Raw genomic sequence first — 13728 nt, forward strand, 5'->3', positions numbered from 1 at the left:
TGTTGAAGTTCACGCAAGTAAAGTAAGTTCTCTGAGCGCTATTCACTTGTGAATGGTCAGAAATGATTCTTTTACATATAGCGCAAGCAGCTCGCGACTTCCGGCCTTAAACCAAGTATCCTCTGGGTAGCCAAAAAACATCCGATCGAAGAAAAGACAAGTGAGAAGCCGAAACAGCCCTCCCTAGGGTTATGCGCTGGGCTTGCGGCCCGCAACGTAAAATCACCTCCAATGAAAAGAGGAAAACAACCACCGCTGTTGTAATCTCGGCTATAACCGCGTAAACGGTGTCTACGCCAATAAAGAAGAAGAAGAATATTTCTATTGTATAACTCAACAAAATAAACGAAAGAATTCTAGATTGTGAAAATCTAAAAAAATATTTTCACATACTATATAATATATGGATAAGTTGAAAAATTTAGAATAGGCATAGCATTCCCCACTGTTGGATAAACTGGATAGCCAACAGCAATCGTTTCACACATAGGCCAAAAGTTTCTTCGCAGCAGGGAAGCAGTGAAGTGTGTCACCAGAACCAAGTGAACTTATTTCTACAGTGTGCTATACCACGATCTGGACAAGAAAAATCAAAACACGTTGGAATGATATTCCCTGATGCAAAACTACAAAAGTCACGTGACAAACAGAAGATCGGAAATATACGCAGTTCCTACTGGCACTCGATRGAAGGGACTGTTGTAAGATGATTAGAAAATGTTAACAAGAAGGCACCAGCAAAATTACAAAGCACCTCTTATGCACTTGTCTCCTCACGGCAAGAATACTCTTTAAGCATTTAAAGGCCACAAGATGGGAGACACTGACATTTTGTCTCGWAAACATCAGATCTTCATGGAACAGCACATGAAGCGAAGCATTAGTGCTTGGCAAAGTCGAGCGGCTCCATTTCTTACACAAACTGTAAGAAGTCAATTTCAGGTCTTGACGTAATAATTTCGTCACAGTATCCAGTCTGTACGGAAAGCAGAAGTTTATCTCTCGAATCGAAGACAGCTAAATTAATGTACCAAGTACTTTACCTTGTAATGAATATCAATTCTTAGTGCTGCCAGTTGTTACAGCTATTAGTGTCTAGTTTTAATTTAATACTACTACTAGACCAAATATAAGCGCGATCTGTTAACCAATTTATTTTACAGCAGCTGCTTAAGTGGGCACACCTCAGTAGTGCGTTGTGATTTTTACAATAGATAAAAATATCGAACAAGGAATTTGTCTCAAATTTTGTATTTCTAACCACATTTCGTGTGCGGAATCGCTGCGAATGTCGGAAAAGGCTTACGATGATTCAGTTTTATCAAAAAAACAAAGTTTGCAAGTGGTACAAAGCCTTCAAGGACGGTCGAGAGATCGTTTAAGACATGCCTCCGACCTCTTTCAATTATGAAAAATTTTAAAAAGTGAAGGATATGGTGCTTGCAAATCCTCAGAAAAGTGTTAGGGAGATGGCAAGAGAGCTCAACATCTCTCGGGAGTCCATTAAAATGATTATGGTGGAAATTTTGGATATGAGACGCGTTCTTGCTCGAATTCTCTCGATAAAGCTGAATTGTTTTCAAAGAGAGTACGATTGTGACCGATTGACTTAAAGGCGCAAACGCATTGAACACTATCGATCAACCACCGAATTCAGCAGGTTTGGCTGCCTGTAATATTTTCTTGTTCCCTAAATAGAAATATGCCGCTCCGTGGGACCCGTGTCTATTCAGTCTATTGAAGAAATAAAACGAAAAAAAAAAATCAAAAAGAGATAAAACAATAAAAAGTACTTATGAAATAAGACTGGAAAAATCTTTGGCATAATCCAGGCACTTTTTTGTCACATCTATTATCCCGAATACAATGAATAATTTGGTTTGTTTTGCAATTAATTAAAAATTTGTAAATGAATTGTACTTAAAATTTATTTTTTTTTCTTACATTCAATCGAAACAGTTATAAAATTAAGCGCAAAATCATTTTTAAAATGATCAGCACAGTGCTATTCGTCAAAGGGCATCAACTTAACTCGTATTGAGAAAAATTTATAATTTCTATATATATATGTATATAATTTTTGCATTGAAAATGGATTAGTAATCCTCAGTTGTGCGAACATAATCCAGCCCAGAAGGCAATGGCACCTTTTCAAAGCCTTTTGGGAACAATTTGTTTGCCTCATCATCGGTGACCTCCGGTTGAATCATAACCTTATTGCCAGGCTACATATACGTAAAAAAAAGTATTGTAATAAATTTTCAAAGTAATTAAGTAGCACAATAACTTACAGTCCAATCGACGGGCGTAACCACAACCTTTAGCTTGTAAGTTAATTGTAATGAGTCAAGGCTGCGCAGAATCTCACTAAAACAACATAAATACACATTATTTATATTTATTATTTATTACATTCTTCAATCTTACTAATATCTATCAAACAAATTACTCACTCAACATTACGACCCGTAGCAATGGGGTAGAACATCGACAGACGCACTTTATGATCGGGACTGATGATGTAGAGCGCGCGTATGGTTTGTGCAATAACCGGATCACGTTTCTGATCCTCGTCCAACATGCCAAAGAGTACAGCCAAATCACGGCGTGGATCGGCTATAACGGGATAGGGGAACTCTTCGGGTATCTCTTTGCAATACGATTGAATGTCTTTCACCCATTTATTATGCGTTTCTATGTCATCGACTGAATGTGCCAAGCATTTGGCATTGCGCTTCGTAAACTCTGGCAGTCGCACGGCCATACGCGCCAGTTCTGTAGTGCAGACGGGTGTAAAGTCCGAGGGATGCGAGAATAGTATCACCCAACTGAGAAATAATCATAAGTTATAGGTTAAATTTTATAGATACTTGTTTATAAGTATATAAAATAAGATTATTTGTATGTCATTCCGCTAACACAATTATTCACAGAGATATCTCATACATAAATGAGTTTAGTATATACAATCAGATATTACAGGCATTTTCCCAACAGTATTCTTAAGACAGTTTCGTCCTTTCGACCTTTTTTACTCGATAAAAGGTTGTTCTATCAACTTTAGGTCGCCACTAATTGGTTGACTTCATTTATAGGGTTGACAGATACTAGGTTAGGAATTTAGAAATTTCAACATTCTATATATCTACCTCTATAACTTACTATCTGAGAGGAAGCTTTGAATGATGTCACTCGCCGAAGCCAGTATCAAGCACCGGCTTGAACTAATGAGTGTTTCAATTTCGGTGGGTTACAATCAGATTAGACCACTTTTTGACATTATATTTCAAAACAACCCCCTTCTTAATTGACATATACTCTCAAGCGCACTAAAATCCAGTCATTAAACCAGGACCACAACAAATATGCCGCCCGATCAGACATTTCTTTCAGTCACGGTTATTAACAGGCTGCTTATCGTAACTGTTGCGCGCAATTTCGCTCCGCTCTAAAGCGTTTATCACGTTCTTGCGAGTTTGCTCTCTTCATTGTTCTCATTCTCTTGTGTCGTTCTCTATCTCTTTCGCAATTTCAAATTCAACGCTTATTGTACCTCATTTTGCATACGTTTATATATATGTATGTRTGTAGGTATTTAGTTAAGATAAGTAGTTTGTTTTTAAACTCATCTGAGGAGTATGCATACACTACAAAATAGTTTATATTTGCATAGGAGAACAAACTTAGCTGTCGCCACAATTAGCATGCGGACCAGGATTATAAAAAATAAAAAAACAAAACAAAACGAGTTTTCTTGGTTCGCTGGTATGGAAAATTGTACATATACATACATATGTATGTATATGCATTATGAATATATATAATACATATATGTGACAAAAAAGTTCCCGGAAATTATAAATATCAATATATTTTATCGCCTTCAAAGTAATCCTTCAGCAAATTTTATTTTATCTGCTCCATCGACTGAAATTTTCAGTTTGAGGAACAAGAAAAAATCACCCGAAACCAAAATTGGTGAAAACGATGGTTGATCGATGGTGTTCAGTGCGTTTTCGGCTTTAAATTTGGTGACAATCGTGGGTCAAAGTGATAGTGCATTATCATCGTGAAAAATGCATGAATCGTTCTTCCATAATTTCGACCGTTTTCGACGGATTTTCTCACGAAAACGCCTCAATACGGCCCGAAACAAGTTCACGATGCGATGATTGCTGGCTTGTTTGCATGTCGAACTCATCAACGAATGACTCATCGGCGCTTATAATGCTCTCTACGAATGTGGGATCGGAAATCGCACCACCAAGTATGTCCATTTGATATCCTAAATATCCACCGCAATCTTTCAAACGGACTCGCGAGAGATATTGAGCTCTCTATCCATCTCTCTAACACCTGCTTGACGATTCTCAAGCACCAACTCCTTCACTTTTTTAATATTTTCATCAGTTGAGATGTCAAAGTTTTTCCAGCGCGAGGCATGTATCCAAAGATCTCCCGTTTTTAAAGGCTTTGCACCGCTCGTGGAATTTTCTTTTTATACTCTCGCAAAGAGAGTATTATAGTTTTGTTCACATAACGGTTGTTTGTAAGYCCTAAAACTAAAAGAGTCAGATATAGGGTTACACATACCAAAGTGATCAGGGTGACGAGTAGAGTTGAAATCCGGATGTCTGTCTGTCCGTCCGTCCGTCTGTCCGCCCGTGCGTGCAAGCTGTAACTTGACTAAAAATTGAGATATCATGATGAAACTTGGTACACGTATTTCTTGGCTCCATTAGAAGGTTAAGTTCGAAGATGGGCAAAATCGGCCCACTGCCACGGCCACAAAATGGCGGAAACCGAAGACCTATAAAGTGTCGAATAAAGTCTCATAACTAAGCCATAAATAAAGATATTGAAATAAAATTTGGCACAAAGGATCGCACTAGGGAGGGGCATGTTTGGATGTATTTTTTTTTTGGAAAAGTGGACGTGGCCCCGCCTTCTACTAAGTTTTTTGTACATATCTCGAAAACTACTATAGCTATGTCAACCAAACTATATAGAGTCGTTTCTTTTAGGCATTTCCATATACAGTTCAAAAATGGAAGAAATCGGATAATAACCACGCCCACCTCCCATACAAAGGTTATGTTGAAAATCACTAAAAGTGCGTTAACCGACTAACGAAAAACGTCAGAAACACTAAATTTTACGGAAGAAATGTCAGAAGGAAGCTGCATCCAGGCTTTTTTTTTTTTAATTGCAAATGGGCGTGGCGTCGCCCACTTATGGACCAAAAACCATATCTCAGGAAGTACTCAACCGATTTCAATGAGATTCGGTATATAATATTTTCTTAACACCCTGATGACATGTACCAAATATGGGTGAAATCGGTTCACAACCACGCCTGAAATTTCGATTATCACTTTATCATGCGAGAGTATACAATGTTCGGTGACACCCAAAGTTAGCCSTTCCTTACTTGTTTGAACTGAATTTAAATACAATTTTCGGTTGCTTTTTTAACACAATGTAGATGTACATATGTATGTATACGTAAACGGAATTATTATTAGTATTTTTAACTGCATGAGATTAAAATTCATATCATATTCATTACAAATGACAGCGTCAATATACATATGTATATTATTGAAAACTCTTCATTGCTTTAGTTATATATTTTTTAATCTCTACACTTACTGAAAATTTTCACTGTTTTTTTTAACTTTTTATTATATACAAGTATATATTTTTACTTACGAATCGCCTTGCCACTCGAAAAATCGAATTTTTCCTTTGGTGGTTTCAGCTTTGAAATTCGGCATTGTCGCACCCAAACGCATTTTCGATTTTTGTATTTATTTATTTATTTTTGTTTTTTAATATTTAAATTTTAATCACAAACTTCCTTCCAGCAAACACCGACGCACATATACCCAAGTGCACAAGTCTCGACTCTTTCTTGACTACTGTTTAATTTCGCAGCTTTTTATATGCCGCTGTCGGCTTCATGTTGTAAACACGCTCTCATATATTAAATAGTTGTGCATATAGTGCATGTGAGAGCAGATAAGCTATGGTGCTCTTACTCAAATAAGCAGGTGAGTTGTTATCAGTGTTGGAGATAACTACTCGCTTATTTACGAGTAAACATAATGTTAAAAAGAAGAGAAATTTTTGATTAAACTGACTTTGTATATAGTACCAAATGTAATTCAATATAGTCAATAAATATGTTTGCAGGGGCATAATCGTGTTTATATGAAAGAGGGATCAGAAAACGGACCTCACAGGGGCATTTCTTATAGCATAAAAATTTACATTTACAAATCGATTTGTCTTGATTTTAATCAGTCCGTTTGTATGGCAGATATATGCTATAATGATCTGATCTGAACATTATATGCAAATAAATTGTTAAATAAAATAGTTTTCCATATACATATGTGCTTCAGTCTCAACGGGCAGTTTGTAYTTGCTTCCATTGAAGGCAGCAGTTGTGCTTCTTTATTGAAGTATCCACATATACTCTTGTCTCAATTCAACTCAATAAATTTATTGCTGATTTTMSAAGTAAATATTTTTTACAAAAGAGTAGCGCTCAAAGAGAGCGAGCACGGAAATGGCGAATCGAAGRCAGCAATAGTATATGCTAACGCGCTCAGCGATATGCCTCAAAGCCTTAAGTKCACATGAAGAGTCGACCGAGCACACAGCGCTGATTGAGTGCTGATCAACCGATCGTTATGCGGCACATTCCAGAGTTTCAAATGCATACACACATACATACACACYTATACACATGCAATCATACATACATATTATATTGCTCTGCTTGTAACTGTCTTCTAACACCATGTATGCCACCATCACCAAGCAGCCAAAGCGAAGGCTGTCGAACAGCATATCTATACATACAATAGCAAAAATAACAACATACACAAGCAATGAAAGTACTTAAGCAMTAGTCAGCGACAATCGTGAATGTCTTTTCGTTTGCTCTCGCGCTGGCTAACTCAATCATTTGTATGTATGTTTGTGTAAGTGCTTAAACCTTTTCGACTTTTATTTATACCCTGAACTGCGTATAATACTTTTGCCATGTAAGTGATTTTTTAAAATTGTATATTTAGCTAAAATGCAAAATAACGTAACATCACTTTTCATAAGTTTACAGGCGATGAAAAAACCGTATTATAGAAATTAATTATTAATTTATATTTTTTATATTATTTAAACGTATTATAGAAATTACTCATAATAAAACATAATTTGAATTTCGGTTATAAAATGGTTATGTATTGGTTATGTAATGGTTATAACTGACAGCGGGAGGTTAAAACTTTATGTAAGATGCTGTACTGAATAGTAAGCATTAAAATACTTACAGGCGAAGAAAAAACAAAATTTTAGTTTCGGTTATAAAATGGTTATGGATTGGTTATATGTTGGTTATGTGTTATAACCAACATAATTTCGATTTTGTGAAGACATCCAAGTGGAGTTATCCAAGTGCGTCTCTCTGTATATACGCGAATTAATCGCTCTGTTTTTGAGATTCGATCTGAAATTTTGCGAACATTCTTTCTTTGCCGCGAAGCTGCTCATTTGCCGGAATCGCCAATATCGGGCCACTATAGCTTATGGCCATCATAGAAACTAAACGATCATAATCAATTGCTTGTAAGGAAATTTTTTGTATTTGATGAGATATCTGCACGAAATTCGGCACRTATTATTGCGAAGGTCAAAGGTAGCATCMCTCAACAAATTGTTGAAATCGAACCACTGTCATGGAAACTGTCCGCTATTCGTCAAGTTCGTGTACTAAAATGTTTTCTTTTCTGTTTTTTATCATTATAATTTTTTGTGTAGGGTATTCTAGTTTCGCTGCAACCAAATTTAAAATAATTACCTGTTTTTTTTGTTGCGTTTATTGCTTTTGTTGTTGCCATTCCAATGTTATTTGCCTGAGGGCTCTCCCAGTCAACTTATCGTTATGGTTAGTAGTTTGCTACACGCTACGCCTTTGTTGTTGTTTCGTTTGTTATGTTGCCTGCTGTTTTGGTTATTATTATTGTTGCGTGTTTTTCTTAGTTTGTTTTAGTCCATTATTTGTTTTGGTCATCGTCTCAGCATAGTGAATAGAGCTAACACTGATCATCGTCCCAGCATATTTAGCTCTTTCGATACCTCAATCAACAAAAACTATAACACAAAATGCAAGTAATTCTGCGTAGCCGTGTCGAGCAAGCTATTACACGTAACAATGTTGCATCTGAAGTCCATGTAAGTGCACCGAACTTGTTTATAGCTTTCGCTCTTTTCTCAATATTATCACGGTATCATTACTGTTTGCATTGGTGGTTGATAGTTGAGGGTGTTTGCTGATATTTTCAGGCCATAAATTCTGTAATAATAATGTTGCAGTTGYAACAACAACAACATAAGCAAATGACGTTAGCACAAGAAATACAGAAGTTGCGACAAATTCGCACGTACAAGTTGTTAGTWGCGAAAAGCAAAGACATTCTGCAAGAAATCTCACCAGTTTTAAGCTTGAAGTTTAGCATGTCGTCTCTTAATGGYACAAAACAGTAGCTAGTATGCTGCTAACTCTTATCAGACCCCTTCTATCCATGCTGCTTGCCCCTGTAAATATGTACTGTGCTGTATGTGTATGTAAATGCTGTTAGTTAGAACAGTTTTCATCTCAATCAACTTTTTCCAGTAATATTTTTGTTACTCAGAGCGCGTAGAATTCATGTACTAGTGATTAGATTTGAATACCTTATGTGCAAAGATGAATGAACAGTACATTTGAGCGTTTTTCTCAATAAACACTTGTACTGAGTTTATTGAGTATCTCTTTGAACTGGCTCAATGAGTGCATAATTCTACGATATATGTGACCACTTGTGCTGCATTTATTGATTATGAGTAACTTTCCATGTCAATCGCCTTTTTCTCAAATAAAATCGAAGAGTTAGTAAACAGTGAGCCCATTTCTGATAATAATACTGCATGTATCGAATTCTCAATATCTTTATGAAAATTAATTGCTAACATTTTGTAAGTCTTTGACCATCAAGAGAGCTTATATTAAATTAAATTCTTAGCTGGTCCGATTTCTGATTTTTTTTTCCGTATCTAAGTCCGAGTTTAAGTAAGTGTTTGTTCTTGAAAGTCTCTCTGTATGTATAAATGTGAACTATTCATACAGTGTAAAAGATATCGATTTGAAATTTTGCACACCTTCTTTGCTCTTCAAGAAATTGCTCACTTGTCGGAATCAATGAAATCGAACCACTAATGCATATAGCTGCCATACAAAATGTATGATCGAAATTAAAGGCTTGTACGAAGAACTTTTCTATTTGGCGAGTTATCTTCACGAAATTTGGCATAGATTATTGTCCTTCACAAAACAACAAACTCCCAAAATATTGTTCAGAGCAGACCACTAAAGCATATAGCTGCCATACAAACTGATCAATCAAAATCAACATAAAKATCTTTTCGTACACTTTTGTTTTAAAAGTAATGCTCTTACGAAGGCTATTACAGCTTTGCTGCTTCTTKTTAATGACATTTTTAACAAAAAAAACTGTATGACTTTTTACTGTTATATTTCAATAATTTAGTCCTCATAGACCGCAGTCCACCACACCAAACAAGTTGAAACCTATGATTTTCTAAATTTTCTCATCAAAAAATATAAATATCAGCTAAAAACATTATACAATAAATATAAATATCAACTAAAAGCATTACACAATTTTTACTTCTTACACACAATGTCATGCAATTAACACAGCAGCCGTAGTCAAAGCATCGAAAGTTCGTTGCTTAAGTCTTTTGTATAATTCAACCAATGCAAGGTATTCACAAAATCCGTAAATAACAACTAATTTATTAACGTTTATCTACAATRTATGCAGCTTTTCACTCACTTAGATACATTATAATTGTTTAATAACTGTGCCTTTGCTGCTCTATAGCTCTTTCAACGCTCAGCTCAGCTGTTTTTCGCAATTTACAGTTGCACAGTTTCTACGCTCTTCGARCAGCAACACCGTTGRCAATACCACAACTCACCACAACTGAGTTACCTTCATAAATACTAGCTGTTATTCACCAAATCACCAAACAACAATAACAACAACACATAGAATGTGATCGAACCAAACTCGTTTGCGCCATCGACACTTTGGCAATTTAGCTGCAGCAGCATCAGCGCTCGCTCCTTCCAGCCAGTCTCATTTCGTCTGCGCTACAACGCTGAGTGCGTTTTCTAGTGGTGGTTAAGTGAACGTGACTGGCGTACGACAGCAACCGACGGTATAAGCGCGACCCCGAACAAAATCAATAGTTGTGTGTATAAATGTATATGTAGATATATACATAAATATATAGTATATAGAGAAAAATTTGTGTACGCTTATATGTGTGTGAGTASGTAATTGTGTTGGAAATAAAATAAAAATATATATGTATGTGTATGTGCGCGTGTATATAGTATATATTTTGCTCTGAGGCATTCGCCTGTTCGTGAGTGTATGCGAAGTTTTGCAAATGAAACGGAACGCAAACCAAATGAAAAAGTGCATAAAAATGCAACAGCAGCAGCAGCAGCAATAATTGTCAGCGACACAACAACAACAACAACAAAAGCAGTAACAGCAGTTGCAAAAGTAAATGTAAGTGCTTAAAAGTAAAGCTCGTTTGTGTTGGTGTTGGTGTATATAACTATATAAATTAAGTGGATAGAAATATGTGAATGCAGCAGAAATAAGAAGAAAAGTAATACGCACGTATGTGTGTGCATATCTTCGAGACCAACTGTGTTAAAAGGTAAACGAAAATATAARACAAAGTGTCAGAGCCTAAGCAACGTTGGAAACAACAGCAAAGGCAAAGTGAACAAGTGAAACAGCGCATGAGCGTACGAAGTCGTTGGCGTAGCGATCGTGTTGCCTGCTGGAATTTAAGTACATGTATGTACCTGYGTGTGTGTAGAGCATATGAAATATGTGTATGTGTTGGTGCATTTTTCTGTTTTCGCTATGCGTTTGCTTGGAGAAAATATTCAAATGAGCACAAAATTGTTGTATTCACGCACAACAACTGCGCCAACAACAATAATAAGCACGGTAAATGCGTTTCTATGCATGTGTTTGTTGCAAATTATGCATTTTATGCGCAATTGAAACGCAAAAATATTAGAAAAAATTTAAAAAATATCAGATAAAATGTTAAAGCGCTTATCTGAAATTGCAAATATAATATTAAATGGAAATCATTGAGTAGTCTGCGCGTGGCGTAAAAAATTCGATAATGCTTCAACTCTGTGGAGCTAAATGAAAGTTACAAAAACCTGTTATATATATTGTGAGAAAATTATGACAAATGATAAAAATATTTACATTTTTGCCAAAATTTAGTCAACCAAAGTTTAGTGTTATTGAAAATATATAATATAAATAATATATAATACATGAGTATATAATGTACAAAAATACACATTCATGAAAACAGTTAAAGCTTAAGCAGCGCCTTACATTTTTATGGCTTCAGCRTGTTAGCGACATGGCAATCCCAATAAGTGATCATGACAAAACCAGTAACAACAACAAAACAAGTTTTTTTTTTTGGAAAAGTGCATGCTTAAATAAAAGTCAAGTGTGAAAGGAAAATATGAAGTAGTGTGTTAATAAGTGGATATATGTGGCATAGTTATGGAGTAAAMTATAATTTTAAACTAAATGTTGTCAACTAAAAATGCTTTTTGTACAAAAACTTGGTTTTAATCGGCCAGTTTKTATGGCAGCTATATGCCACAGTGGTCTGCTCCAAGCATTATACTCGCAGATTATAGCGTTGTCTTGGATAATAATCCATGCCGAATATCACGGAGATACTTTGTCCAATGAAAAAGGTTGCCATATAAAAACTYGGTTTTGAGCGGCCAGTTTGTATGGCAGCTATATCCTCTAGTGCTCCGATATCGACGGTTCTGACAAATGAATAGCTTTTTTGAAAGAAAGTACACGTAGAAATCGATATCTTCAAAACTTAAGGATTAGTTCACGTACAGAAAGAAGAGGTATGCTTTTCTAGTGGTTCGCCTCCGTAAATACATTCAGGACCTTCAGCTTTTTCCCATATGGTAGAGGAATTTTCGGAAATACCAATGACTGAAGAGCATCTATGTTATGTAGTATTTTACCTCGTCATGTTTGCTGCTGTGCCACATTTCTATATCTTTGATTAGTTTGACGTTCTTTCTTCATTTGCGCTCCCTTGTCCACCGATATTGCCAGAGTTTAAGTGTTTGCTTCCTTGCCTGTTTTCTTGTGAACATGTGTACTTGTATTTATTACGTCCTTCTTACATAACCAGATTTGTCTTCTATCCTTTGCGAGTCGACTTATCATTAGCACTATCACTAGCCGATACAAGCCGAGGTAACTGTAAGAGTTGCTATTCTCTTCTCATATAAGTATAATACTTGCAAGCGGACATGCGGTATTTGCCATAAGACCTGATTGAAATATGGTCATACTGGCTTAATGCATCGTGCTAAATTTGAGCCAAGTACGTGCGTTATCGATCCTTTAAGCGTGGTATTACGTGGACAGAACCTTCGTTTGGATAGTTTCTGAATGAATTTGCAGTGGGATGTGCTTCCTAATAAGCAGAGTCAATTCAGATTTTTTCCCAGCTATATTAAAGCCATGTGAGCTTGCGTCTGGCTGCCTCGGTATTACGAGCAAGCCTTCCACAAATCTGGTCCAAGTACTTATCCCTGCACCTTTTCAGAGGAGGAGAGAATTTTCTTTCTTATTTTCGTAGCACTTACAAAGTTGTGAATGYTTTTTAAACAGATCGTATTGAAAATATGTCAACGCAAACTCAAACTTTGCTCTCAGCTGGCTCACCCATTACAAARACATGACCAATTTGTCGACTTATTACATTTAGTATCTAAGAAATATYTTTTTATATCAATAATCTGAATGCTGATCTAAATTTTCAGTGTTTAAAATCTTCTCAAAGTTTTAGATTATGTAGAACAGATAATAATTAAAATGATTCAATTATCCATTTCCAACAACTATGAAGGTTTTCAAAAATAAAAATGTAAGAAAAAGCGCTATTGGTCCAGTCTTCAAACCTACTTTTTATAATTCGGACCAATACTTGGCACGCTAAAGGTTGYCGGCAGGCTGTCAACTACTACAAATACGTTGGCCAAGTAAATAAAATCCCAAAAGGAGAAATGCTTGCAGTTAGAAGAATTGCATTTGTACTAGAAGACCGTAGAATAGTTAGAACAAAATCGCACCAGTTCGCAACTACTCCATTTTCATYGCACGATCGGCGAAAATGCCAAGTACACAAATACAAGCTGTAAATTATCCACCTACGCTTGCTAAAGTTAGAATTGAAATTGAAACGTTTACATTTACAAATCCGCCGAGTTGAATGGCTTAGTAATTACATTTACGGTTGTACCAATTGTTGAGCGGTTTTCTGCTAAGAGCTTGCTCGATTGCTTGTACAGGGCGATAAAACTTTGATTGCTGCAATAAAAGAGGCTAGTATTTATTGCACYAAGCGATAACCTAATAGGGAAACTGTTTTTATGTGATTCAATCTATAGCCTTTATAGGGGCAGGAGCTTTTGTAAAATACTAAAATTTTAAATATACTCGTATATACTAATTTATATATAGAAATTGAGTATTGAAGGCAAACATATAAAAACTAATG

General features: G+C 35.9%; 2 protein-coding genes across 5 annotated transcripts in view; one reads left to right on the top strand and one right to left on the bottom strand.

Moving 5' to 3' along the window:
- Nucleotides 1–1902: 1902 nt before the first annotated feature.
- LOC108975751 (peroxiredoxin-6-like) lies at nucleotides 1903–5907 on the bottom strand. Its single transcript, XM_018944453.1, has 4 exons — nucleotides 5713–5907; nucleotides 2454–2828; nucleotides 2292–2367; nucleotides 1903–2225 (listed from the first exon to the last, which is right to left on the bottom strand). The coding sequence occupies exons 1-4, from the start codon at nucleotides 5793–5795 to the stop codon at nucleotides 2097–2099; spliced, it is 663 nt and encodes a 220-aa protein (XP_018799998.1). The 5' UTR covers nucleotides 5796–5907; the 3' UTR covers nucleotides 1903–2096.
- Nucleotides 5908–10273: 4366 nt separating this feature from the next.
- LOC108975755 (F-box/LRR-repeat protein 7) overlaps nucleotides 10274–13728 on the top strand; it is a 47633-nt gene continuing 44178 nt past the window's right edge. Inside the window, exon 1 of one of the 4 annotated variants that reach the window (XM_018944458.1) lies at nucleotides 10274–10293. The gene's annotated coding sequence lies outside the window, so the exon portion shown is untranslated. Of the gene's footprint in view, nucleotides 10294–10411; nucleotides 10653–10929; nucleotides 10950–11985; nucleotides 12059–13728 lie in introns of those variants that run through there. The other 3 variants (XM_018944456.1, XM_018944460.1, XM_018944457.1) reach the window with 3 other exon arrangements.

Source organism: Bactrocera latifrons, unplaced genomic scaffold (genome assembly GCF_001853355.1).
Source record: "Bactrocera latifrons isolate USDA-ARS-PBARC rearing strain unplaced genomic scaffold, ASM185335v1 scaffold_697, whole genome shotgun sequence".
Classification (NCBI taxonomy): domain Eukaryota; kingdom Metazoa; phylum Arthropoda; class Insecta; order Diptera; family Tephritidae; genus Bactrocera; species Bactrocera latifrons.

Bases quoted from the DNA above. Each gene is read 5' to 3' on its own strand.
- LOC108975751 (XM_018944453.1), bottom strand. From the start codon at position 5,795: ATGCGTTTGGGTGCGACAATGCCGAATTTCAAAGCTGAAACCACCAAA. The intron at 2,368-2,453 runs GTGAGTAATTTG...ATGTTGTTTTAG, and splicing joins GCTACGGGTCGTAATGTTGA to TGAGATTCTGCGCAGCCTTG. The intron at 2,226-2,291 runs GTAAGTTATTGT...ACGTATATGTAG, and splicing joins TTACGCCCGTCGATTGGACT to CCTGGCAATAAGGTTATGAT.